The sequence below is a fragment of the Giraffa tippelskirchi genome, chromosome 6, assembly GCF_054371585.1.
Source record: "Giraffa tippelskirchi isolate mGirTip1 chromosome 6, T2T-mGirTip1v1.2.pri, whole genome shotgun sequence".
Lineage (NCBI taxonomy): Eukaryota > Metazoa > Chordata > Mammalia > Artiodactyla > Giraffidae > Giraffa > Giraffa tippelskirchi.
This window is the reverse complement of record NC_137280.1, coordinates 117136232-117163561: the sequence shown is the minus strand read 5'-3', so window position 1 is coordinate 117163561 and position 27330 is coordinate 117136232. Positions and strand designations below refer to the sequence as shown.

At 56.3% G+C, this 27330-nt stretch overlaps 1 protein-coding gene across 44 annotated transcripts; it reads right to left on the bottom strand.

Moving 5' to 3' along the window:
* Positions 1–663: 663 nt before the first annotated feature.
* On the bottom strand, positions 664–19779 carry DAZAP1 (DAZ associated protein 1). Of its 44 annotated transcripts, none has more exons than XM_081502529.1 (14): positions 19600–19779; positions 18364–18481; positions 13306–13346; positions 12660–12826; positions 12315–12380; positions 10837–10947; positions 10027–10075; positions 7004–7086; positions 4704–4857; positions 3866–3895; positions 3620–3760; positions 2847–3023; positions 2171–2259; positions 664–1579 (listed from the first exon to the last, which is right to left on the bottom strand). In XM_081502529.1, the coding sequence occupies exons 2-13, from the start codon at positions 18390–18392 to the stop codon at positions 2171–2173; spliced, it is 1137 nt and encodes a 378-aa protein (XP_081358655.1). In that variant the 5' UTR covers positions 18393–18481; positions 19600–19779; the 3' UTR covers positions 664–1579. The 44 variants fall into 44 exon arrangements, 43 of the variants coding, with proteins under 43 accessions (XP_081358655.1, XP_081358657.1, XP_081358658.1 ...); XM_081502531.1 differs by having other exon boundaries at positions 10837–10944; XM_081502532.1 differs by lacking the exon at positions 19600–19779 and adding an exon at positions 18657–19362 and having other exon boundaries at positions 10837–10944.
* Between the last annotated feature and the right edge of the window lie 7551 nt (positions 19780–27330).

Sequence of the window (27330 nt, the reverse complement as noted above, 5' to 3'; positions counted from 1 at the left end):
TGTGACATGTAGAAGAGACGGGAAGAGGGGCATTTTGGGCCTAGGGGAGAAGGTGCCTTTCTCCCCGGCTCTCTGAGCTGGTCTGTTGTTTGGGGCAAGGGCTTTCTGGCTATTTGAATTCATTGCATTATCTCCAGTCCAGCACACTGGAGCCATCCAGGACATTCTCAAATCACTTTTTTCCTAAAATCTTGCTTGTGGTTTTTACAGTGCAGTGACAGCCCCATCCTTTCACATGGCAGGGGGAACTCTGCAGGTGGGAGCTCGTCCCACCCCACCTCCCTGCCCCCAGGTTCCTGGCCCACCACCATGACCTTCAGCTCCATGAGCTGCACCCTACCGGCCCTCAACTGGGAGTTCCACCACCCGGGTCCACAGCCAACACCTGGAAAGGTGAGCAGTTTGCCCGAAGCCACAGTCCAGGTGTCACTTCTGCAGGGGTGCAAGGGGCCTGGCAAGCCCCACCCAGATCTGCCTAAACTCCTCTTCCTCGGCACCCAGCAAGTGGCCAATGGACCGCAGCACCCAAGACCCCTCACAGGGGGTCTGCAGCTCTGAGCAGGCCCCCAACCCCAGGCTCCAGACCCCAAGACCCCCATATCTGCTGAGGAGGGCCCGGGAAGGGGCTACTCCCAGCAAAGGGAAAGACGGACACAACGTGGGTTTCTAGTCCAAACGCACTTTCTTTATTCAAACTGGTCAGCGCGGACGCCCTGAAGCCCCGAGCACGGGAGATGGGCCAGCCTGGCCCCCTGGTTCTGGATGGCAGGCAGACACAGGCGGGCGCGGCCCCACAATGCACCTGCAGATACGGCCAGGCACGCCAGTTGACAAAAGCAGAGAAGAAAACAAAAAACAAAACACACTCAGTAGATTTCTTCTTTATGCTCCCAGAGTTTCTGGACCATCAAGTCCCAACCCTCAAAGCGAGGAGCGAGGGACTAAAAACGCCCCTCAACTCCACCAGTGCCGACGGAAACCCTGTTTTAAATTATAAAATAAGCGAGTATACATCGTAGAAAATTTCTCTTAAAAATCTCACAATTTGTAAATGTATATTTTTCTTTAACATAAAAGTTTACAATATACGGTAAAATAAAGGCTCAGGAAAATAATTTCCAAAAAAAAAAAAAAGGAAGAAAAAGAAACCTGAAGTTTTGAATTAAAGCTGAAGAATTTTTTTTAAACCCTGTTGTTGAACCAGTGACTTTTTTTTTATTGTGCTGATGGGTTAGAGAAAGAAATATATTTAAAAACCTCAGTCCAGGTACCCACAGCCACCGCCAAAAGCCTCCCCCCCTCCCCCCACGGTCGAGTCGGTATTTCCACCAAGTTTGTGATTGTCACGAGTTCACAAGTTTGAATCCTGGTCTCAGCCACCTGCCGTCTGCAAGGAGGGGCCGCAGCTAGCGTCGGTAGGGATGGAATCCTTGTACATTGTGGTTCTGACCGCGTCCAAAGCCACTTCCGCCAGCGGGGGGACCCCCCGAGCCAGGCACCGAGGGGCCCCCGTAGGAGGGGGGCTGCTGGCTGGGGTCTGAGAAGCCCTGTCCGAAGCTGGCCAAGTCCTGTCCATAACCTGCGGGGAAGAGCCCGGTAAGCTGGGGTGGGGCCTGGACCCAGTGGGTGGAGGGACCCCCCCACCCCAGAGCCCCACTGGGACCCGGGCAGCCATTTCTTCACAGAAAGGAGAGCAGCTCCGAGACCCCTTCCCCCACTTGCTGCCCTGTCTCGGGGCTGGGGGCCTGCGGCGCACCCTCGCGGCTGGTGAGGACTTCAAGCTTGGAAACAGAGACACCTGGCCAGACCTGGGGGACCACGGGCTCCTACAAAGTTTGTTTTCCAGTGGAACTCAGGGTGGACGTGGCAGATTCCAGGATTTGAGGAAACATTACAGATCAGGCTGAGCTGCAGAGCTTGGACCCCAACAATACTGCCCCTCCTTTGAGCAAGGCCAACCCGCCCCATGAGGCCCCCTGGGTCGGTGGTGCCGACCGTGGGGGCAGAGCTCCAGGGCCAGTGGGGTGGTGGCCAGTTGAGATCCTCACCCTGGCAAGGGCCCGTCCCCGAGGGCACCGCCGAGTCCACCCCCGCCCAGAACGGCAGAGGAGGTGCCGTCCGTGGCCCGGGCGCAGGCAGTGGGGACCATGGAAGAGGAGGCACCACCTACCTAGGCCACATCACTGCTCAGCCTGACCAAAAGAGTGTAAACAAAGTGTGGGCCGAAGCCTGGCGGCTCTGGAGAAGAGGTGCCCAGGCCTGGCGAGAGATGAGACCAGGGTGACTGCCCCGGGCGGCCTTGGCAGAGGAGCGGGGGGGTGGGGGGGCACATGCTTGCTCAGTCGCTCGTACACCCCCTCTAGGGGTCAGCAACACTGCACCCACCACCGCGGTGTCTTGCTCTGGGTGAAGCGAGAACCCACATGACCACAGCCGGGCAAGGCCCCATGGGCACAAGAGCCCGAGATGTGGGGCTGCTGGGGGGGCATCTGATCAGCACAAGAGAGCCCCATGCCACCCCGCCCCTACTCGAGCTGCTCTCATGGGCCGCAGACCCTGGTCTCCAGCACCTACTTGGTGAGCACCCCTTGGTGAAGCTGGATGCTGACTGACGCCGCACAGCCCCCAAGCCCACCCTGCGCATGGCAGATCCAGATACCCACGGCGCAGGCCCACTGGGGCCCCCACACCCACAGGCCCCAGACACGTGCGGAGCTGTGAATGCTCCTCCACACCAGCACCCTGGCCAAGAGCCCACCTCAGGCCTGCTCAAGTCTGGGCCCTGCAAGCAATCCCACAGCCCTGTGGCACCCACCCCTCAGGTGGATGGGGAGCATGGCACTCACCATACTGGCTGTACGGGAAGTCGGGCTGGGCGGTCGGTGGTTTGCTCATGTCCGGGGCGGCCTGAGATGGAGGTGGCGGGAAGGCCAGAGGTGCGGCCCCGGGAGTGGCCGGTGGTGGGGGAACCCCTGGAGGGGCGAACTGATCTGGTGGGGGAGGTGGAGGTCCATAGCCGAAACCTGTGGACAGACAGGAGACAGACACAGACGCGGTGCTCGCGCTCTGCACCCACCAGGACCGCATGCATCCACCCCAGCTGCCCGGCCTGCAGCCCAGGGAACGACCCTGCTGGGCAGACAGCAACCAGCCAGTGGCCTGGCAGAGCGAGGTGGGACTGCATTCCAAGCCCAGGGTCCCAGGAGGATGGGAAGTGTGGGCATCCATGAAGAAAGACCTGCTCTTTCCTATTAGAAATGAAAGTGACCTAGGGCGGGGCCGGGAGTGGGAGCCTGACTCAGTTGTCGGGTGGCTCGCATGCCATGGTAGGGCTACAAAACTGCAGTGTCCTGGGTCCCTGGTCACAGATGGCCACTCAGCACACAGCCCAGGGTTGGAGAGGGACGGAGCGGGAGGACTCCTCCCGCCGGCTGAACGACATGCCCCAGCACCCCCGCTTGCTGGCCCAATGGGGGCACTCTTTTGGTGGACACAGGCTGCTGGGGACAGAGAATCCAGCCGAGTGGACAAGGTGAGTCCAGCCCTCACCTGAGGCGTGGGGAGCCGGCTCACTGTCTGACATGCCCCAGGCCCACCCCCACGCGCCCGAGGCACTTACTGAACTGTGGGGGTGCGCCGTAGCCCTGGGGGAAGCCCTGGGGAGGTGGGAAGCCTCCAGGAGGGGTAGACACAATGTACGAGGTGAAGGGTGGGGGCGGCGGGGGGGCTCCTCTTCCTGCAGGGGGCGGTCCATAACCACCTGAAACACAGCATACAGGTGAGGCGGAGAAGCCCCCTTTCCCACCTGTCCTGCCCCACCCCACTCAGATCCTGCTTTCTAAGTTTTCGTCCAACAGGGACTTACCGATCGCCTGTCCTGCCGGCACCCACATTCCTGCAGGGAGACATGGGGGGGGTGCCACATCAGCACCAGGTATGGATTGGGAGACCCTGCCCCCCCCCGGGACCCAATTTCCTGACACATCTCAGGTGCAGGGGGAAGACGTCAGAGCAGCTCCAGGGACACCCAATGGGGAGGGTGTCAGCCAGGAGAGCGGGGACCCGGGGTGTCCTCCAGCCAAGCGCTGGTTCTTTCCCTGCGATGGACGTGAGAGCATCCGGTCTCACTAGCCGGTTTCTTATAGCTGTGGCTCATTTTGCAAATAAAAAACACTTTTAAAGCCAGCTCTGAAGAGACCAGGGTGAAGCTTGGAGCCAGGCAGAAACAGCTCTACAGCTCAGGGTACTGATACCCTTCCTTGGACCCTTCTCTAGGTTTCTAAAGGGCATGGAGGCTCCTGCCCATCCCAAGTGGTCTGTAAAAGCTCTACCCGTGCTACATGGCAAGCTCAAAGCCAGGGGGGCTGGAACAGACCCAAAGGGCCCGCAAGGCAGGGCTCATGTTTCCTCCCTGCTCCTCTGAGGAGCATCCAAGTGGAGCTCTGAAGACAGCCTGACTCGCCCACGTCCACTCCAGCCTCAGTGCTCACCCTGGGGGCAAAGCTGGCTGCTGGGCATGACCCCTGACCTCCCCTGGAGGTACCGTCCCAGCACCCCTGGCGCCTGGGGGTGGCAGAGGGGACAGACCCACTCGGCCCTGGGCAAGGATGCTCCTCAGTTCTGGCTCCCGTATCCCACATGGCCCGCCCAGGTGCCAGAGCTGCAGGAAGCTCCTGGGGCTGGCGGGCAGGGAGCACCCTTACCTTGTGGGCCATATCCCTGCTGCCACGTAGGCGGGGGCTGGCCTGCCCAGCCATTGGCGGCGTTGGGCACGACCCGGCTGCCCCACTGGCTGGCACCTGGCTGTCCCGGCGCTTGGCTCTTGCTGTCCCGAGGTTCGGCCCGTTTAACTTCCACCTGGACAAACCAAGCTCTGATTTAGGGAGACGCTGGGGGTCTCAAGCCCCCTTCCCTTCAGACACACCCTCAGGTAACTTACGACTACACTTAGCATCTTATTATGACTTAAAACTAAATACTTAACTATAAACCTTATTTAGACTAGTAACTTTTTTCTTAAAAATTTTTAATTTTTTTGTCTAAAAAAATGTTTCTCAGGTACAACAGATCCAACTATAAAACATGTAAAGCCCCACCAACTACAGACAGGGCTGAGGACCAAGAGTCTGCAGAGTTCTGTGTGTGACAAGGGGTCTTTGGGTCAAGTTAAGGGACAGTGTAGACCCAGGGACACAGAGGCCAGGCTCCTCCCACAAGCGCAGCCCTCCTCCTGGCTGCTTGGACGGGCAGGCCCTTTCCAGAGCCCCCACCTGCCTGTACTTCCAGCTCATACCTGAGAAACACAATTGGTTTACTTAGGTTTTGTATTTAAAATGTCTAATGGAAGATAAAAGACTTACCTTCCCCAGGCTAACGCTTTAAGAATCTCAATTAACTCAAAATAATGTCAGAGGGGATGGATGTGATAAGAGAATCTTACATTACATCTAACAAAAAAGTAAACAAACATGCAATAAAATGGACATTTGAATCAGTAAGCAATCTTCATACTGTGTTAGGTCAGCAGCCCAGGAGCCTTCCCTTTTGGAGGTGCCAGGAGCCACTGCATGTGGAGGGCGGGGGGAGGACCAGGTGCCTGCCCCGCCAGGCTGCATGCCCCCCTCACACAGCCTTTTCAGTCTGGGCCGACTGACAGCAGACCCCCAACTCCAGGGCTGCATCAGCACTTAAGAATCCCCAGTTGCTCTTGCTTGTAGGATAAATTTTAATGAGGAGAAAGAGACAATGAATTCACTGGAGTCGTCCTTGGGGTCTCGGAGCCTGGCAAGCATTGTGTATTCAGAACCCCGTCAACTTGGCCTAAACCCCTTTCTGTGAGAGGACAGGGAGGGCACAGAGGCACAAAGACCCCACCTTCTGATGCCCCAAGGACGCTCCACAGAGGGGAACAAAACCTCTGCTAGCTCAGGGCGGTGTGACAGCAGGAAGTTTCAAAGAACTCAAATTAATGAGTCTTCACACACTTTCCTTAAGGGAATATGGTTCCTGCTTACAAAGCAAAGCAGCCCTTGTGATTAAAAAAAAAAAAAAATCTCCTGCTCTTCCTGGCCGGTACTCAGGTTTTAATTACAAGTGGGCCCCTGCCCTTTGAGACAGGGCTGAGGCTGGACTCTGCCCCTGGGAGCAGACCCCGCCCTGAGGCCCTCACTGCTCCCCAGCTGTAACCATCACAGGACCTTGAGCAGGGTACACAAGCACCTCGGAACCTGTGTTCATGATGGCACGTGCCCCGGAGACCTGCATGCCAACCCTAAACTAGCTGTTGATGAGTGCCTAGAACAGCCTGTGTCTCCTGCACAGCAGGCTCAGGTGGAGCTGACCCAGCTGCCCATCTGTGATGTGAGGGACAGAGGGGCCACCCTGGGCCATGTTCCCTCTGTGTCTCAGCTGATGGGGTGGCCAGGGCTCTGGCAAGGGGGACTGGGCTTGCCTCAGGGACGAGGAGCCAGGGGCCTGGGGGACAGGGAAAGGAGGGGTCAGGCTACTTTCTGTGTTTCCCTCCGAGGCAGCAACACAGTATGAAGATGAAACAACCAGAGGTCACTTGACTGCATGGAGTTAAGAACTACCAGGAGCATGTGGTCGGACCGAGTTCACAGTAAGTGACCCAATTTGGAAACCAATCCTTCAGGATGTTTATGTTGCTGTCAGTTTTACACGGAACCAGTTCTCAAAGGTTCGCGGCCTGGCACGTTCCGGGCCAGCATGGGACAGTCAGGGAGGGGACACACATCTGAAGGAGAGGTCACTGAAACCAAGCCTGAGGCAACCCGCGACTTCACTGGACGCAACCCGCCCACCCCCCAGCCATCCCCAGGGGCTCTAGAGCCAGGGGCTCCTGAACCAGGTCCGAACCACAGGAGGGGTCCCAGGACCACTCACCCGGCCCTTCTCCTGCCAAGGGATCTCCTCTCCAGTGAAATCCCTAGGTTGCCTAAGACTTGGTTTGGTCTTAAGGTAAAATAAAACTACAACTACACACTTTTTTGCCCATGATGTCGTGAAAATGCATGTTGACAGCCTGGTCCACTGATTGTTCGTCCTCGAAAGTAATAAATCCAAAACCTAGCCAACGACGAAGAGTGAATCAAGGTAGCAGGGTGTTGTGACACAAAACAGGATGATGAACAGTATTAGGGACGGGCCGAGGGATCGACCAAGGGTTTCAGCGAAGCCGGTGTCTGAGGCTGCGGGGCAGGAGCTGATCTCAGCCCAGACGCTGGGGCCAGTTATAAATCAAAGACGACCTTGGGACCCCTGGGCGCGTCTTAGCCACCGTCTGGACAGCGGGGTGGTGAGGGCCCAGCGGGCAGGTGGCCCCGAATGTGTCATGGGTGCACTTGTGCTTTTCTGAAACCCAGGGTCCTCCCCCTCGGCTGGCAATCGCTCGGCAGCTAGTGCTGGCAGCAGCCGTACACTGCTCTAGCGTTAACGGAGGCACATCTCTACCACAGTGAGAGCCTCGCCAAGCTTGCCCAACACTGTTGGGTAAGCCCGAGGAGTCCTGCCCAAGTACCATACGTATGCAGACAGTGTCTATTATCTGTACGTATCTATGGACTAAATACACAGAGATACAGGCCACAAGGGGTTCCAGCAGCTCAAACACTGCTGTCAGCAGCAAGAGCAAGAGGCACCATGTCGTCAAAAGGACAATTTTAACGGGAAAGACAATTTAGTGTTTCCCAAACACAAGAGAGTGCAGTATAAACGAAGTTTGCTGGTCTGGTGGGCGGGCTGCCTGGCTAGCCTGCATGTCCAGCCCTCGGGCTGCTGTTCGTCCCCGGGGGCCCATCTGCGCTGAGCACTAAGACCACTCATGGCATTAACTGCCGGAAAACCCCGCGGAACAAAGGACAGGCCAGGGAAGGGCCAAGAAGGGTCGGAAGAGGGGCGCAGGGGAGGGACGAGGGTGCAGGGGAGGGGCAGGGCACAGAGCTTCCAGGGATGTGGACACAGGGTGGGGCAGCCCTGGGATCCCGGCCTCTCAAGCTGAACAAAGAGGGATGTGGGACCACGGTCGCACAGACCGTGGGGAAAGACTCCTGGCAGAACCGAGGTGAGAAGAGGACAGAGACGGGAAAAAAAGGCAGCTTAGCTCAGAAGTGTGGGCACCAACCAGCCTCACGGGGTGGGCCAGCTCTCTAGCACATGCGTGTGTCCACGCATGACACACACACACAGCCTGAGCCTGCACACCACATGAGAAGAAATGAGAAACAGACCATAGAAGACAGGCCAGGCAATGGGGATGTCGGGGGTGGAGGGGCAGTGTGAGGGAGCAGAGGCAGAGCCGGGTGCATGGGGACCAAGCCCTGGGAGGGGCAGGGATGCTCAGATGGACTGTGGGACAGGGAGGGAGGGGGGAGCAGGGGCTGCATGGAAAACTCAGGAAGAGAAATTGGGGAAAAGCTATCTGGGGCACCTGCTGACCAACTGCTGCTCCTGGTGTGGTGCCCACCCTCCGCCCACCTAGCGCTGGGGGACCCACGGGGACTCGCCAAGGCCCACGGCTGAGGATGGCAGGACCCACACGGAACACGGATCCGTGAATCAAGCCTGGAGTGCCCTCCTGCCAACCCCTCCTGCCCAGACCCCGCCCAGGCAGCCTGGCGCGCCCTGGAGCCCAGGCCAAGGACGGCAGGCAGCCCTGCAGGGGATCTAAGAGCAGCCTCAGGACCCCATGTCCCAAGATGCCCCAGGATCGGAGGCAAGTGGTGGAGCACAACATGGGTGATGAGCGGCATGTGAGAAAGTGAACGTTTTCTCCAAGTGCAGGAGGGTCTGAAGCCACAGGGCTCGCGGTCCTTAGAGTGCAAGAGGCGGTGAGTCGTGGGGAGGGAGCCCCGGGGCGGGCCCTCTAGGGATGCGTCTGTCTGTCAAGAGGCGACATCACCGCTGAGGAAGCGGAACAGAAACACACTGAAACTTCGTTTACACCCCACTGGAGCAAAGCCCGCTCCCTCCTCTGACTGCGGGACTGGCCTGTACCTGTGTGATATAATTTAGCACCTGGAGAAGAGAAATCTAAAGAGATATCGTTAATCACAAATAATTCACAGAGAGAAAAGGAGAAACAACTTACTTAACATTACTGTACTTTTCTATGAAAACACTTAAGTGCATCACTAAGCAAGTACGTCTATGTAAAATTAAGACTAAGACTTAACAGCTTAATCAACATGAGGTGAAAGTATGTTACTTAACCATGGAGGGAGAGGAGGGTGAGGTTCAAATGGCAAACTATTCTCCAGCATGGCGGGCGCATGCTGCGGGCGCGCGGCTGGTGCAGTGCCTCCAGGGGCTGGGCAGGGGCCACGGGCTGGATGCACTCGGCTCACAAGGCCGGTCCAAAAGCGGTTCAGGAACCAAAACACAGAGGTAGGGACAAATAGCAGCAGCCAAAAAAACAAAAAAAAGGAAAAAAAAAAAAAAACAAAGGGCTCGCAAATTGGGTGCCCAGTGTCCCAGCCTTGCAAACCAATGTGGCCGTGCAGGTGTGGGTGGCTGGGGCAGCTTCGTGCCCTCCTGCCTGCCCCACAGACTTCAGGAAAAAAAACAGGAAAACAAGAAAAAAGCATGGGACGCACCAAAGAAACTCCACGTTCAAGCCGAGCTGGGGCAGACCTAGCCTGACAACATGAAATGAAACCCCCGACTTCACTGAGTGAACTTCAAACAGGAGATGGTCATAATTGAGGAAGTTCACCATTTAACAAAACCACTCATCTTTCAGGACACGCTTAAAAACAGAAACCATGCTGAAATTCATGTCAAGTTGGAAAAACTTCCAAAGAATGAGCTTAAAAAACAAAACAAAAATGAAAGAACCCCAAGACTGTACCGCCTGACCTTTGGAAGCAGACAGGCTGGGGCTGCGTGGGAAGGACTACACTAGTCTCAAGTTGCCCTGTGCTGAGGCCAGGCTCGCTACAACCACCACCTAAGTGTGAAATAGTTTGCCATCTGAGGGGGAAGGACAGGGACAAACTCGATCTCTTTTACCTCGAGGCCTCTGCTTTTCCGCATCGTAGATCATGACCACTTCTGTGACCTGTAACAGAGACAGGTGTCTGAGGACCCAGGTCGGCAGACAGCATGTCTGCCCACAGCCAGGAGGTCCCAAGGCAAAAGGCCCGCTTCCTGGGGTATGAGACCCTCGGGGCCGCGAGCAGGCCGAGCGGTGCTCATAGGTGGGGCAGGACCAGTGGTGGGTCACCAGGGGCCCAGGGCTCCACGTGTCAGGACCTCCCACTCAGGGTCAGAGCCCCTGGTCTGGCTGGGCCTGTATGCTCCCCAAGCTCCCACAACACACACTGCGGCACAAGTTCCTTGCCAGGACCTGGGCACACATAGGCGCCCCCCAGACAAGCACACTGCACCCAGAGAACACGTGCCGGGTGGAAGCTGGAGGTGACCTCGTGCCTCTGCTTAGGACAAAAGATAGCCTCCCTCCCCGACACCTGCAGGCCCCCAAGGCCCTGCTTGCCTGCCTCCTGTCTGCCTTATTAGAATTCAGTTCCTGTATAAGCCCCTGTGAAGTTCTGAAAGATTTTGGCCTCTTCTGGAAAACAATCCCCTCACACCCTGTCCTGGGGGGTGGGGTGGGGGGGTGGGCAGGGAATGGGACCCAGCCATGTCCAGCCCTTCTCTAGACGCGGTCAACTGCTCTTGACTGCGGGGTTACAACCAGCCGATGGCCTCCCAGGAGGGGAGCTGGCCCATGTGGGGTGCTCTGAGCCGTCTTGCCTCCCCAGGACACAGGGCTCTGCCACTCCCACCCCGATCGCGGCTGTGGGCAGGGCGAGGACTCACCACTCCAAATTTCTTGAAGTATTCCCTGAGCTCTGTCTCACCACAATTGTGAGGAATTCCTCCGACAAATATCTTATTTGATTTACTGTTATCGCTCCTGGGTCCTTTCTGCTATTTCAACAAAGAGAAAACGGTTAGTCCACGTGGAGAACCCTCCAAACACACCCTGCTATTCAGGGCACAGTCCTTGAAGGCAGACCAGACACCGTAGGGAACCAGGGAGTCCAGGAGAGCCTCACAGGCCAACAGGGGCCAGGGGCCCAAGTGCCCCAAACAGAGTGCCTCCGGCTCGGAGAATGAGCAGCGGGGCATGCACCAACCCCACTGGTGACCAAAGAGTGGTAGGAAGTTCCTAAGACTGAGGACAGTCACTACCTTCTTCACCTTCAGGGCCAGATCCTGCCCTCTGTGGACAACCCCTGAAGCTGCCTCCCCCAGGAACCATAGCTGGGAACTCAGAGGCTACATTGTTGGGGGGCCATGGGCAGGGGTGCTGGTGGCAGGGACACGAGCAGAGGTGGGCACGCGCGCACACACACACGTGCGCATGCATGCACACACACACACACACACACACACACACACACACACGCACACACACACCAACCTCCACAGCCACAGGCTCTGCATCTGGGATTCGACCAACCACGGATCAAAAACACTTGGAGAAAAAGAAGTCCAAAGTTTCAAAAGCAAACCTTGAATTTGCCACATGCCAGCCAGCTATTTACACTGTATCAGGCAACCCAAGTCAACTAGAGTTGATTTAAGGTGCACAGAGGACGTGCGCCATCACAGCCATTTTATAGGAGAGACTTGAGCGCCCACGGATTTTGGTCCTCTTGGGTGTCCTGGACGCAGTGCCCGCAGAGCATGCAGAGGCACAGCTGTGCAGACTACTGAAGGACCTGGGCAGTGTTTCTACCTAGGTGTTCGCTGCACCACTGTTTCTGTGTTTGATGTTTCCTAGCAGACTCAGAAACATACACACCTGGTCTGAGGCCCTGTCTACCATCACAGCTGGGAATCCTGCCAGAAATGAAGGTTCCCAGGTCCCAGCCCTCAACAGCACCAGTCCACCAGGTCTGGTAGGGCTCTCCTTGAGAACGGTACACTGTGGTGACAGCTGGCCAGGCCCTGGGGGGCACAGGAGGCTCATAGGGTCCCTGAGGTGCGTTTTAAAATAAACAGGCCTCAGCCCTGGAGGGGAGCGGCCAGCAGAGTGCTGAGTGGGGGCAGTGGGAGCAGTCAGTGTGGATGAACACGAGGTTCCTGACAACAAACAGCCAAGAACCATCCTTTCTAAGGTAGACTAATAAGATACTTCTTGGCTACAAGATGAAAAGCTCCCAGCACTGAATCAATCCAGGTGCTCAGGCACTTGGCTGCTCAGCACCACATGGGAAGGCCTGCTGATGCTCAGTCTGACTGAGCAAGGGCCTCAGGGAAGCGCGCAGGAGGGAACCCCCACCCCTTACCCAGCCTTCCTTCGGCCGCGTCCTCTCCGGCTGCATCCCCCGAGGCGTGCATGGCTTTGGGTCAATCTGTCGGAAGTTTCAAAGGACCAGCTGTGAACAGGAGGCTCGTCTCCCAACAAGGGCAGGTGTCAGCGGTAGGGTCAGGGGTACAGGCCCATCAGGTCACCTGGGCTGCATCCTGGCCCAGCGTCCGATCTAAGCTCGGAGCTGTAACTTTTTTTTTTGGAGCTGTAACTCTTGTAACCCAACCCCAGGGGAAAGCCATCCTTGGCACCCACACAGCGCTGGGGCGCAGGGGCACCAAGCAGGAAGGCGGCAGGTGCCTCCTCAAGGCTGGGCACTCACGTTTCGGCCATCGAGGGTATGTGGTCTGCTGGCCAGCACCGTGCCCACGCAGTTTGGATCTTTGAATTTGACAAAGCCAAAGCCTCGAGACTGGTTGGTCGTCTTGTCCTTCATGATCACGCAGTCCACGACCTCTCCATACTGGGAAAAGTAGCTGCGCAGAGTCTCTGCTCAGAGGTCAGGACACACAGCCAGCCGTCAGGCAGGTCACAGGCTACTAGCCTGGCAGCCTGACCTGGAGAGCGTGCAGTCAGTAACCTTTACGCTGGCTGACCTGCTGACGTCGAGCGGCGGATAGGGAGAGGGGGAAGGACGGGTGCCAGGGAAGGGAGGATGCACTACGTATCCCCAGGAAGGAGAATGAGCTGCTGAAGGACGGACACCTGCAAGGACCGAGGCTGAACACAGCAACCACCACAAATGCCTAACTCTGCTGGCTCCGCCTCCAGCCTCTGCCTTCAGAGCCGGTCGCCACCCTCCCTGACCAGAAGCATCAGCACAAGGTCAAGTTTCAAAGCGCTGCCCCAGTCTACTCCCAATGAAGTGCCCCGCCCCCCAACCCAAACAGTAAGTAAGTCAAGAATTGAAAAGCTAATTCTCACAATTTGAAGACAAGATCACAAGCCCGCAGCCCATCTGCACTTACCTTGGGTGGTGCTCCAGTCAAGACCGCCCACGAAGAGCTTCCTGCAATTCAACAAGAAAACATTTAGGGTCAGGAGGGTTCTGCCCAGGATGTTCCTAGCAGCCCAGTGGTTAGGACTCCGCACTCTCACTGCCAAGGCCTGGGTTCAACCCCAAGGGCACCAAGACCCCACAGGCTGCATGGCATGGCCAACAGCCACAGAGGGCTCTGCCTGTGGTGCTGCCCATTGGGCTCACCCTAGGGTGGTCACCTGGGGGCACGGCCACGGTACAGCATGAAAAATGTCACTGGGATCTGCCCACACGGCGGGAGTATGAGTCACAACGTCCAGAGCCGCACACACATGTTGACCTCAACCACAGTAAGAGAGACTGCCACCCCCAACCCTGCCAGTGCAGGAGTGGGATCACGCAGCCCCTTCCCAACTGCTCTGCAATCACCAAAGACTTCAAGGTCCACATGTGAGACCCCACATGGGGAATTCAAGGGGCAGCAGCAATGGGGCTTTAGGGCAAACCGGGGGTACCCAGCACACGGGTATGAGTAAGCACCACTAATCGCTGAGGAGGCCTCTGGAGCTTGGACTCAGCAGAGTGGCTTAGGCTGTACTTTCTAGCCAGAGCCCTATTGTGTGAGAAAAGTACTGGTGGCCTCCCTGGAGCCGCAGTTCCCAGAGCCTCCCTGCCTGGTGTCTACTCGCCTCAGGTTGGGTCCAGAACGCAGGAGCCCACCAATGCCTGCCACGCTTGGGCTGGCTGAAAGGAGAGATGCCCCGTGCTGTGGGCTCCGATTGGGGCAGTGTGACCAGTAGGCAAGGCAGGGCGCTCTCCATCCCGCCTGCTGCCCCAGAGAAAAGGAGTGAAACTGGCACTCTCAGAGTGGCACCCAGGCACTGTCCGGTCCACAGCCAATCCCCCCTTGCACAGCCTGGAGACAAAACAGCCCCAAGGCTGGCTGCTCTGAGCCCCAGAACCGGCAGCAGGAGCACGGGGACAGACCCATCAGGGCAGTGGCCTCAGCTGCACTCAGGGGTCCCTCCCACTGCGGCTCTCCCTGGGGGAGAGAGGCTCAGGGTAGAAGAAACAATTTTCCCACCCCACTTGGGGTGGTAGCCCCTCACCCCCATACACATTCAGGGCACGTTCCTGGATGGAGGCCAGGGGGCTCACACCTAGTCTCCTGACCATTCTGTTCGTCCCCTACACACCCTGGGAGGTCAGGCAGGCTCCTCCTGCTCCCTAAGACCCTGGGGAGCGTAGTCCCATCTGTGCCCCCTTTCCCCAGTGCCTGACACCAAGGTGGGCAAATGACAGAAGGACTTGAGCTGGCCCAGGCTGGTGCAGACTACCTCTCTGCTCAGGCCTTTGGCACAGGCATGAATGGCTTTGCTGTGGAAAAGCAGCTTGGAGAGGAAAAAAATCTTGAGCATTCTCAGGACACCCAGGATAAACCCCAACTGAAAGGAATACCTGCCTGCTTAGCCTGTATCTGACCAAGATGGGAAGGCCTCAGTGGTGTCCCTCCAAGCCACCCAACCCCCACTCCCCGCTACTGCAGAGGGCGGAACTGGTCTGACCAGTCCAGGCTCCAGCCAGTGTTTAAATTTCAAAATCAGACATTAGTGGAAAAAGACGAGAAAGGCTGTCCTCTGTGCAGCTGACAATACTGGAACTCGCACTGCAAGTTGACCAGGGAGCCAACATGGACATGGAGCTTTCTGATGCTATCACTCACTGTGTTTGGAAAACAGGACACACTGGAGCGTCCGCAGAGGCACGTTGGCCCACGTGAGGAGGGCGGGGGACTGCACTCCTGTTCCTGTCACTGCTCTGCGGGCCCCAAGTTACAGAAACTAGGAGGTGAAAACTGAGGAAGCGCCAGAGCTTGCCTGGCACAGGGCACAACGTTGGGGACGAACTGCAGAGCCCCAGGCCCAGCACTGTGTTGGAGCTTCATCTATTTTCTCTCCTGTTGCTCCCTGTTTGCAGACAGGAGGTCCTGGGAGATCTCACTGACCCGTGGTGGCGGGGGCGGTCTCAGGGGCCCTGGGCAGGGTGAGCTGGACACACCTGCATGGGAACTGGCCTGTGCCCACCCTCCAGTCCAGACTTGCTTGGCACCAGGTGACCTCAGGCCTTGCTGGGCATTTACATGCAACTCAGCAGGTGAAAGGATCGGCTAACCCTGTGTGGCTCCCTCTCCAACTCTGCCCTACTCTGAAGTGTCATTCATCTCTCTGCTGCAGCTGAAATTGGGGGCCCCCACAGACCCTGCACCCCACTCCTCTACCCCTGGGACTGGAGACAGGTAGTCTGTGATAAGCGCAGGCTCCTGGGCCTGTACCCCAACAGTAGAGGGGTGACCGGGTGGCAGGCCCTGACAGCATGCCCCATCTTCCGCCTGCTGACCTGAAACCTGGTCCTGGATGGCTCCTGAGGGCAACTATGTGCCATTTATGCCAGAAAGTCAGCCTCCAGGGGCTTCCTCACCAGGTTGCTGACAGCAGGCGCCACCCGGTGGACAGCAGGCACCACCAGACAGAGGGCAGGGGGCTGAGGCTGGGACCATCATGTGAACTGGCAGGTTCTCTCTTCCTTCACAACCCATGTTCACGCCTTCCTGCAGCCAGGGAGCCACCCCACTTTGGGCCCTCTGTGACAGACCGGATGCCCAAAAACAAGGGGTGAGGCGGGGGTCTTTCCCCACAGTCTGGGCTTTCCTTCACCTGCAGGTGAGATGACCTCTCATGGACTATGGGGGATGCACACACGAGACCGTAGCCTGGCCTTCACTGAGTGCCCCGAGACAGGACCGCCCCCCCATGCCGACAGTGATCTCTCACCAAAACCTGGCCACAGCACCACCCCACAAGAGGAAGCACTGCAGGACCATCAGGGGTGCAAGGTGCAGCAGGCCAGCTCACCAGGAGTGCGGGCTCCCCACTCTAGCTCAGCCATGCCAGGAGTGTCCTTGGCCAGGTCCCCTGACCGTCCTAAGCCTCAGTCTGCTCCACCAAGGAGGCTCTGCCACAATGTCTGGATCCAGACAGGGGTCAAGTGGAAGAGCCCCCAACCCTCATGGCCAACCGTGCAGGTGTCCAAGCAGCCCTGGACCCGTGTCCTAGCCCCTGGGAGCAGGCGGCCTGGACACACTGGGAACCAGGCCTCAAAAACCACTCTCTTTCAAACAGGAGACCTCAACAGGACAGTCCTTCCTGTCCCCTGGGGGCATCAGGCCAGGGATGTTGTTCCACCTCACAGTGCCCAGGACAGGTCCAGAACGCAAGACACATCCTTCCCACCACAAGACGACCCCCTCTACAGAGGGTCACTCCCTTAGGCCTTGGCAAGCCGGCCTGGCATGCTCCAAGTCCACACCTTGTGACCCAGCCAGAGCTCCACACCAACCACTCCACAGAGAGCTGGCCCATGGAACTGTCGGCTCGCCTTTGGACCCCTCGGAGCTAAGTCACCTGAGCCCCACATGGCCTCCACCCCACCCACCTCCGGCCTTTGACTACCCCCCCCAACCTGCCCAGGTCTCTCTCCCAGAGACCCACACCCAGTGCTGCTCCCCCCACAGGTCCCCCTAGAACCCTCTCCTGGGACACATCGGGGTCCTTCCTCACCAGCCCATGGCCGCCAGCAGAACCGCATCTGCCAGATGAAAGCCCCACTCACTCCTCTCTGCCTCCACAACCTGTCAGCTCCGGGAACCTCAGTCGGAAGACCCTCCTTCAAGCTGACTCTCCAAGGCCATGGCAGAGACCAGGCTACCACACAGACGGCTCCCTGCGAGGCCACATGTAACAGTGGCCGCTCCCCCTAGCCCTCTGCCCTGAGACTTGCCCCGGTTCCACTCTGGCCACCGGGCCATTGTGACAACCAGGATGCTGGAAGCCCAGCCCATAACGTCCAGATGCAGGGAAGGTCTGTGTTCAGAGACTCCAGTGCAGAAGTGCAGTTCCCCAGTGGGGTGGCACCCACACATCACACACTTCCTGAGAATGTGGGTCCCCATCCAGGAGGGGAGCTGCCCCATGGCCTGTCAACCTCCCCCCAAGAGCCACTCGGAGTGGCTGACTGGACACCACAGTGAAGGCAGTCAGAGAGGACGGTGGGTGCCACCAGTGACCAGTCAAACCGTCATATCCCTGCAACACAGGCAGATTGCTTCCTCTGAGCACCATGTGGCAACCACCTTGAGTGAGTGGGCAACTGCGCCCGCCCCCCCCCCCAAGAGGGTCCATGGTCAGGGAGCCGGCGGGGTCACAAGTACTGCACTGGAACAGCCACCAGAGCAAGGAAGTTAAGGTGGACCTGCACTCCCCATAGCTGCCGGAAACAAGGCTCTTGCAGAAACTGAGCGATGCTATGGGGTAAAGCAATGACCAGTTCCTGGGACACTGGAGATCTACAGCTTTAGAAGTCAGGTGGCCTGGCTGGATTCCCTGGGGTGCGGGGGCGGGGAACACAGCCAGGCAGGTCCCTGATCCCATCCTGGTTCTGCTACCAACTCTGCAGCCTTTCCAGGTTGCCCGTGGGTCTGGGGTGGGTCTGCAGTGCAGAGGGTGGGACCTTCCAGAACCAGTGGGGATCCTGGCTCCGCCCTTGCCCACGGGCTGGTACAAGCTGTAGAGGGGAACTGCCAGGGAGCCCAGCCTGACTATCTCCTCAAGAACAAGAGGCAGGCCTCCTAGATCTGGAGGCTCCCTCCCCTCCAGGCCTAAGGAAGTCAGGAAAAGATCCGTTTGGCTGAGGCAGACTGCTGGCCCCCCTCAAGTCCGGCCCTTTGGGCCACAACTTTCCTTCTGCCCACAGGCTAGTTTCCCATCGGAAGTGCTGCAACTTTTCACTGACCCTACACACAACTCAGACTGCCAGGGCCTGCACCTCTCTCCCAAACAGACCAGGCTAGAAGCTAAGTGCCTTCCTTCTGGTGCTCTGTGAGCCGTGGGGACTCTGGATCTGGGCCCCCACAAACGCATTTTCTGTCTTCTGGTGTAACCTGCTGCCGGAGCCTGGCCAGCCACCCAGCAGCAAACAATGACTTACTCACCAAATCAAGCGTTTTTGTAAACACCGCATCTGTTCAAATCGAAGGGCACTCAGAAATGTACACAACGCCACGGAAACCCAGTCCAGGCTGTTTTGCCATCTTCGCAAAAAGGATTTAACTGTAAAATTATGCTGATGCTGTAGGAGCCAGTCTCTGCAAAGAAAACTAGACCAAACGCCTAGACTAGGGCAGAAATGGATTTTCTGGTTCCTCTGGGAGCGCTTCCCTGCTCTCCCGCTCCTTTAGCATTAGGCAAGGCTATAATTAAAAGGGAAAACTTAGCTATAACAAACCTCCTCTCGCTAATAGCTGCACCAAGGAGAAGACCTCAGAAGCACCACCGTCAGTCCACCGCCCAAGTTTTCAGGTCTCTATCTCAAACACACTCATGGGGCTTAGATGGGGGCTGAGCAGGAAGGGGCTCGAGCAACATGAAAACAACAGTTGCAGACACCCCATCAGGTGGCGCGGAGGCGCCGAGATGGTGGACGCTTCAGGGTGCGCGGCAGGCAGACCGGGGACCGGCCCCTATGACCTTGGCCCTCGGGCCCTCGCTTTGCAAACCTTCATTTGGTAGTGGAGTGGATGGTGGAGGGGCCGCCGCTGTGAGTCCTGGGTGGGAAAAGCTGGGCGGCGGCAGCACTGGAACCCCCCGCGACCGGGCCGCCACGTGCGCTGAGCCGCCAAGTTCGCGCACGGGCTGGGGGCGCCCTGGACTGTTCGAGGTCCCCGAGGGAAAACACGGGCGCGGGGACGCTTCTGCCCCCTGCCAGCGGGAAATACGGGCGCGGGGGCAGAGAGGATGCCCCGGACCCCCTAGGTTTCCGACCGAGGGGCCCCGACGGTAAACTCTGGCTAAGCGGTGAGGTCTCCCTCAAGCATGAAACAGTGGGGACCCCCAAGAACCCCCCCGGTCAGGTTCGGGGATCCTGGTCAGGAAGCGGCAGGGCGCCTGGACCTCCCAAGACTCCTCGGATTCTCCGGTTGAACCTCTGGGTCTCCGACCACGAGGCGGCGGGGAGACCAGACCCACAGGACTCCCTGGACCCCCGGTTCCCGCTCGGGGTCCCAGGCCACGAGGCAGAGGGGCGCCCGAAACCCCAGGGGCTCCCGGCCCGTCGCGCCCCCGGACCCCCGGCCGCCGGCTCGGCGCGGCCCCGCGGCGTGACCTTGACGGGCCGGGCCGGTCTGGGCGGGGGCCGGCCGAGGCGGCGGCGCGGGCCGGCGCGTCCTCACCCGATCTCGTCGGCGCCCGAGTTGTTCATGGCGGCGGCGGCGGCGCTCGGAGTCCGGGCCCCCTGGCTCGCTCCCGCCTCCGGAAGGTCACTGGCCCCGGCGCCCTCCCCACAGCCGCGGCCCGGATCTGCGCAACGGCGGCGGCCGCGCTGCCTCCTCCCCTCAGCGCCAACGGTCACCGCGCGCCCCCGCGCCCGCGCCGCCGCCCTGCGCACGCCCGAGCGCGCTCCCGCACGGGGCCTCCGGGGGCGGGGCCAGGGGTGCGCCCGTGTGCGTGCGTGCGTGCGTGCGGCGGGACCCGCGCCACCACCGTTCGGCCGCCGCGCTTCGGCCTTCTTCCTCAGAGGCTGCAAGCGTCGCCGCGGGGCACGCTGGGAAGTGGAGTCCCGCGCGCCGGCTCCGACCCCGCCCCGCGGAGGGGGCGCGCGAGTCGAGCCGCGTGCGTGCGCGTGCTGAGAGCGTGTGTGCATGCGCGGCGGCGCGGGGCGCGTGCGCGGCCGGGCGCTCCGGGCTAGGCACTGCGGGGCGCAGGCGCGGCTGCGGCTTCCTTGTTCGGTCTCGAGTTGGGGCCGGCGGACGCGGGTGGAGTTAGCTCCGGGTGGAGGCCAACGCTCTCACGCCGCCGGACCGCAGGAGACGGAGGCCCTACGTTCAGCAACCGGGCCTCAGCTGCTCCAGTTGCCCTAGAAGAAGATACCGATGGTCAGAGAGGCTGAATCACCGGCCCAAGGTCACTCGCTCAAGAGAAAAACTGGAATCAAACCCAACAGTTGGCTGTAGATCCAATGATTATCAAAACACATTGAGCCCCTGCCATGTGCCAGGGATGGTCCTGCCCTTGTTTGTCGACAGGGGTGGGTTTCATCCAGGGTGATTCAGCCTCCTCTCGGGACACTGAGCCATGTCTGGAGATACAGTTTTGGTTATCACCACTGGCTGTGGGTGCTACCGGCACCTAGTGGGTGGAGGCCTGGGATGCTGCTAAATACCCTACAATGGGCAGGAGAGTCCCCCAACAAAGAATAATCTGCCCACCACGTCAACAAGGGAGGTGGAGCAACCCACAGACCATGATATAATAAAAACTGACCTGTATGCTGTTGTCAGATGGTGGTTCCTGCTGCCTAGTGACTTTTCACTCACTTTCTCAGCCTCTTGGTAGCCTAACAATATAACTGATCCACCATAAAATCAAATGAACTGTGAGGAATGAAGGAACCAGGAGTCAGGCCAACAGTGTAACATAAAACACTTACAATACACCTCACTTAGGTCACTTTACAATTTGCTAAGCACGTTGGCATCATCGATTCCACTGGAGGAGGGTAACTTATCAGTCCCCATTTGCAGGTGAGAAACAGAGGCTCAGGGGAGGGGGAAAGCAGTGAGCTCAGGTAGCATCAGGGAGGTGTTCTGTCCTTCCCCTGGGACTTTGCAAAGTTTTTCAGATCAGAAGAAACCTGTAACACTTGGCAGGAGTGGGAGGAGCATGGTCCAAGTACGAAAACAGATAGACATGCCCTAATGCACACACCCCACTATTAGAAGATCAGAAAATTGGAAATAACCCATGTGTCCGTCCAGGCTTCCTTGGCGGCTCAGCTGGTAAAGAATCCACCTGCAATGTGGGAGACCTGGGTTCGATCCCTGGGTTGGGAAGATCCCCTGGCAAAGGGAAAGGCTACCCACTCCAGTATTCTGGCCTGAAGAATTCCATGGAGTGTAAAGTCCATGGGGTCGCAAAGAGTCGGACATGACTGAGCAACTTTCACTTCACTTCACACGCCTGTCCATTGTTGACTGGATAAATAAACCATAAGGGCGTGAATGAAATGCACAGGATGTGGTCAAATGAAGGAAGGCAGACATAAATCATTTAAAATAATGTACTTTTAGGGACTTCCCTGGCAGCCCAATTGTTAAGACGCCACCCCTCCATTGCAGGGGGCAGAGGTTCAATCCCTAGTTGGGGAACTAAGATCCCCCATGCAGCAAAATAAATAAATAAAAATAAAAACACAGACACCTACCCAAGATAAAACAAGCAGCCATGTACCTGTCCCTGAAACCAACATATTTTAGCATTTTTGTAACTTTTGCTTCAGATCTTTTTAAAGAGATGAACTTGATGGCTTGCTTTTCCCTCCTCCCCATTCACTTCCTTCTTCCCACCCCAGGGTGAACAGTGAATCAAAAACGGGTATGTGCACACTTTCCTGAATGTAACTCCTAACATGGGTTGGTTCAGGCATACCCAATACACAGAATATAGTTTTTGCCCTTTTCTCAATTGCAGTAAAATATACAAGTTACCATTCTAACCATGTTTCAGTACAGAGCTCAGTGGCATTAAGCACATTCACACTGTCATGCAACCCCCTCCCCATCATCTCCCGACTTTCTCATCTTCCCAAACTGAAACTCTGTCCCCATGAAACACTGACTCCCCATCCCCTCCCCCAGTCCCTGGCCCCACCATCTACTTCCTGTCTCTGGATCTGATGCTTCTATGGACCTCCTGTGAGTGAAATCAAACAGTGTGTGTCCTTCTGTGTCTGGCTTCTCTCACTGAGCATCATGTCCTCAAGGTCCATCCATGTGGTAGTGAGTGTCAGCGCTACACCCCTTTTCGTGGCTGAGTGATGGTCCCCCGTGTGTGGAAGGACCACATACTGCTTATTCATCACCCACTGGCAGACACTTGGGTAATTTCTACCCTTTGGTTATTGTGCATAATACTGCCATGAACGTGGACGTACAAATGCCTTTTGTGTATCCTAAGTTGCTCAGTTGTGTCCGACTCTGTGCGAGACCCCATGGACTGTAGCCCACCAGACTCTGTCCGTGAGATTTTCCAGGCAAGAATACTGGAGTGGGTTGCCATGTCCTCCTCCAGGAAATCTACCCAACTCAGGGATCAAACCTATGTCTCTTATGTCTCCTGCATTGGCAAGTGGGTTCTTTACCACTAGTGCCATCTGGGAAGCCCATTGGACCCTTTTAATTTAAAAACTATATGTAACATTGTGTACAGAGAAAATATATAGCATAGACATTGCCTGGTAGAGGAGAGACCTGGACAGGGGGCAGGAATCATGGGGATTTTGTTCTGTCATAGCTGCCAGGTGATATGCACTTATTTATTTATTTATTGTCCATCCCTCAATATGCTTTGAGCTCTGGGTGGGGCCAGGGCAGGACCCCCGGGTGAGGAACTTGATATGTGCTGAATAACTGGGTGACTTCATTTTCCAGGAAGGAGCTGCGGGCTGCTCTGGAAGGGGGCTGGGAAGCTTTCTGTTCAGGGCCACATGGTAAATGTTTTCGGCTCTGAAGCTCCGTGGCAATGACTCTGTGCTGTTATAATCGGAAAGCACCAGAGTTCATATGGAAACAAATAGCTGTGACTATCAACTTTATTTACAGACACACCAATGTGACTGTCATATAATTCCCATGTGTCTCAAAATACTTTTGATTTTCATTCAACCATTTAAAGATGTAAAAAAAAACATTCTTAGCTCACGTACATCCTTGCGTGCTTAGTCACTCAGTTGTGTTCGACACTTTGCGATCCCACGGACTGTACCCCACCAGGCTCCTCTGTCCATGGGATTTCCCAGGCAAGAATACTGGAGTGGGTTGCCATGCCCTTCTCCAGAAGATCTTCCCCATCAGGGATCGAAACTGCATCTCCTGTGTCTCCTGCATTGGCTGGTAGATTCTTTATCTACTGAGGCTATAACAAACCCACAGAAAGGGGATGTGACTGGCTGGCCAGAGTTTGCCAACTCTATAACATTGGAATGTCTTGATCAACTGTGCCACCTTTCTAATCAGAAAATAAATATTTTCCTTCTTTTAAAACATCTTTGAAGGCTGCAGTCTGGAGTCAGGTACACCCCTGTTCCCATCCTCTCTGCCACTGATTAACTGTGTGTCCTTGAGAAAGTCACCTTCTTTCTCTGAGTCCAAGTCTGCGAAATGCAGATAACAGGGCATGCACGCTAGGCTCTCTTGAGAAAAGTGGACACAAGGAACCATCATGTGTCGTTTATTTGAAGACATCAGCGGGGCAAGAGTGGTCACTCCACTGAGAGAAGAGGACACCAGCTGCCAAGGCTGGAACAGAGACCCGTGGGCTGAGTTGCCAGCCAGGTTGTGCCATGCTTTCAGCCACTCTTGGGGAAGGAGTCCCGGCTGTTTGCCGGCAACCACTGGGAGGTGGCAGCTTGACCAGACAGGGGAGGTTCCATATCTCCTGGCAGCAAAGCTGCAGGTGACAGTCCCATTTGACTCCCTTCCTCTGCCGCCATGGCTTCCTCTTAGGGTCTGAGTGGGCAGCAGCTTCTGAGAGTGACCCCTACTTCATGGGCTCCTGGGGTCCCTACCCTTGTGCATCTGGCTTCTAACCAGTAGGACATGGCCAGGGTGTGGGGATGTCCTTCTGTGACCAGACTGTAAATGGTTCTGACTTCCGTCTTGCTAGAAGACAAGGTGAAAATTCAGGAAGACCCAAGTGGCCAGGAACTGAATGCAGCCAATTGCCGCTGAGCAACCCTGGAGGTGGACATCCCCAGCTGGGTTTTCAAACGAGCCCCCCAGCCCTGGGCAGCATCTCAATTGCAGCCATGCCACAGGCTGTGAAGCTGAGGACCTGCTAAGCTTCACCTGAATCTGACCCACAGAAAGATGCTAAACTGGGTTGTTTTAAGCGGCTACATTTGGGGCAATCTGTTACATAGCAATAGCAATGAGGGCTTCTCTGGTGGCTCAGTGGTAAAGAACACACCTGCCAATGCAAGAGACATGGGTTCGATCTCTGGGTCCAGATGATCCCTTGGAGATGGAAATGGAAACCCACTCCAGTGTTTTTGCCTGGAGAATTCCAGGGACAGAGGAGCCTGGCAGGCTACAGTCCATGGGGTCAGAGAGAGTCAGACATGACTTAGTGACTGAACAACAACAACAACAATAGCTAATGAATACAGCCTGCCTTCCCCTGTCTCTGGCTAGGCATTCTGGGGCATTGCTTGAATTGGGTGACATTAGTGAGTGTATACACAGGTGGCTCAAGGATACTGGGGTGCATGCCTGCAAAGCCCCCACCACAGTGCCCAGCACAGCCATAACTAGACAACATGAACTTATATGAGACAAAAAGCAGTGCGAGCCGAGCCCTGGTGCCTGGGACATCTATTCACCGTGCCTCTTCCTGAGAGTCTCATGGAATCTGTGCTCTTCCATCCAGACCACATGAGGACCAATGTACCCTCAAGATTTAATCGAGCACTTTCTGTGTACCAGGTGGGTCACACAGACAATACCACCTTAAAGAAATATCTTCAGTGAGTAAAATACCAAAGAGAGGTACCAGAGATAAAACTGCTTCAAATGGGCTGTACTCAGCCTGGAAGGGGGGTGCCTCCCAGAGGAGGTGTGGCTGCCGCCATGAAGCAGAAAGAGAAGGCAACCAGGCCAGGAGAGAGGAGAAGCTGTCCAGGCAGTGGAAAGAGTGTGTGCAAAGGACTGGGGGCAGGAGGGACACAGGAGCTCTGCAGGGGGTGGGCAGGGCCTGTGGGGGAGGAGTCTGGAGCCAGGTCAGGGCTGTTAGGAGCCATCCAGAGGCGGACACAGAAGGGTGTGGCTTGTTGTTGTTCATTTGCTCAGTCATGTTCGACTCTCTGTGACCCCATGGATTGCATCATGCCAGGCTCCCTGTCCTCCACTATCTCCCACAGTTTGTTCAGATTCATGTCCATTGAGTTGGTGATGTTATCTAACAGTCTCATTCTCTGTCACTCTCTTCTCCTCTTGCCTTCAACCTTTCCCAGCATCAGGATTTTTTCCAATGAGTCAGCTCTTTGGTGGCCAAAGTATTGGAGCTTCAGCATTAGCCCTTCCAATGAATATTCAGGATTGATTTCCTTTAGGATAGACTGGTTTGATCTTGCAATTCAAAGGACTCTCAAGAGACTTCTCCAGCACTACAGTTCAAAAGCATCAGTTCTTCGGGGCTCAGCCTTCTTTATGGTTCAACTCTCACAACCATACATGACTACTGGGAAAACCATAGCTTTGGCTGTATGGATCTTCGTTCAGACCTCAGCCTCTCTGGGCCTCAGTTTTCCCACATGTTCACTGGGATGTGCAAAATGTTTGGCAGGGATGGAGTGTTCCAGACTCACCTCAGGGGCCCCCGTGTGCAAACAGACAGGAAAAGGAAGAGCCTGGAGGACATCCCAGCTCCACCTGGGACCAGGTCCCAGCATGGCAGGCAGAGGACATAGCTGACTCCCAGGGCTGCCCTAGGGCGAGACGGCAGGGGTGAGCTGCCCTGCCTACTGTCCTGGGGAGGAGAATCTGGCAACTGCTGACTGCTGGGGTGGGTGTTTCAGTCCCAGCGCTGGAGGCCTCTGTGCCCTGAGCTGCTCATCAGGCCTCTGGGGTCTCAGGTGACGTAGGGGAGTGATGTGAGCTCAGGAGGGGTGGTCAGGGTTTGTTCTGGGTCCCCGCACCCCAGCACTCACAGCCGTGAGGTTGCCAGCTTTGCCTGTGGAGCATTAGTTTCCCCACCTGTAAAGTGAGGAGGGATAAGGGAATTCCCTGGTGATGTTCAAGCTGGTTTTAGAAAAGGCAGAGGAACCAGAGATCAAATTGCCAACATCTGCTGGATCATCGAAAGAGCAAGAGAGTTCCAGAAAAACATCTATTTCTGCTTTATTGACTATGCCAAAGCCTTTGACTGTGTGGATCACAATAAACTGTGGAAAATTCTGAAAGAGATGGGAATACCAGACCACCTGACCTGCTTCTTGAGAAACCTGTATGCAGGTCAGGAAGCAACAGTTAGAATTGGACATGGAACAACAGACTGGTTCCAAATAGGAAAAGGAGTACGTCAAGGCTGTATATTGTCACCTTGCTTATTTAACTTATATGCAGAGTACATCATGAGAAATGCTGGGCTGGAAGCAGCACAAGCTGGAATCAAGATTGCTGGGAGAAATATCAATAACCTCAGATATGCAGATGACACTACCTTATGGCAGAAAGTGAAGAAGAACTAAAGAGCCTCTTGATGAAAGTGAAAGAAGAGAGTGAAAAAGTTGGCTTAAAGCTCAACATTCAGAAAACTAAGATCACGGTATCTGGTCCCATAACTTCATGGCAAATAGATGGGGAAACAGTGGAAACAGTGGCTGACTTTATTTTTGGGGGCTCCAAAATCACTGCAGATGGTGATTGCAACCATGAAATTAAAAGACGTTTATTCCTTGGACAGAAAGTTACGATCAACCTAGACAGTATATTAAAAAGCAGAGACATTACTTTGCCAACAAAGGTCTGTCTAGTCAAGGCTATGATTTTTCCAGTAGTCATGTATGGATGTGAGAGTTGGACTATAAAGAAAGCTGAGAGCCGAAGAATTGATGCTTTTGAACTGTGGTGTTGGAGAAGACTCTTGAGGGTCCCTTGGACAGCAAGGAGATCCAACCAGTCCATCCTAAAGGAGATCAGTCCTGGGTGTTCATTGGAAGGTCTGATGTTGAAGCTGAAACTCCAATACTTTGGCCACCTGATGCGAAGAGCTGACTCATTTGAAAAGACCCTGATGCTGGGAAAGATTGAAGGCATGAGGAGAAGAGGACGACACTGGATGAGATGGCTGGATGGCATCACTGACTCGATGGACATAAGTTTGGGTAGGCTCCGGGAGTTGGTGTTGGA

Bases quoted from the DNA above. Each gene is read 5' to 3' on its own strand.
- DAZAP1 (XM_081502516.1), bottom strand. From the start codon at position 18,392: ATGCGGTGTTTACAAAAACGCTTGATTTG. The intron at 10,948-12,314 runs GTAAGGGGTGGG...TTGTTGAAATAG, and splicing joins CGCGGCCGAAGGAAGGCTGG to CAGAAAGGACCCAGGAGCGA. The intron at 4,858-7,001 runs GTGTAGTTGTAG...TGGTTTGTCCAG, and splicing joins GACATCATGGGCAAAAAAGT to GTGGAAGTTAAACGGGCCGA.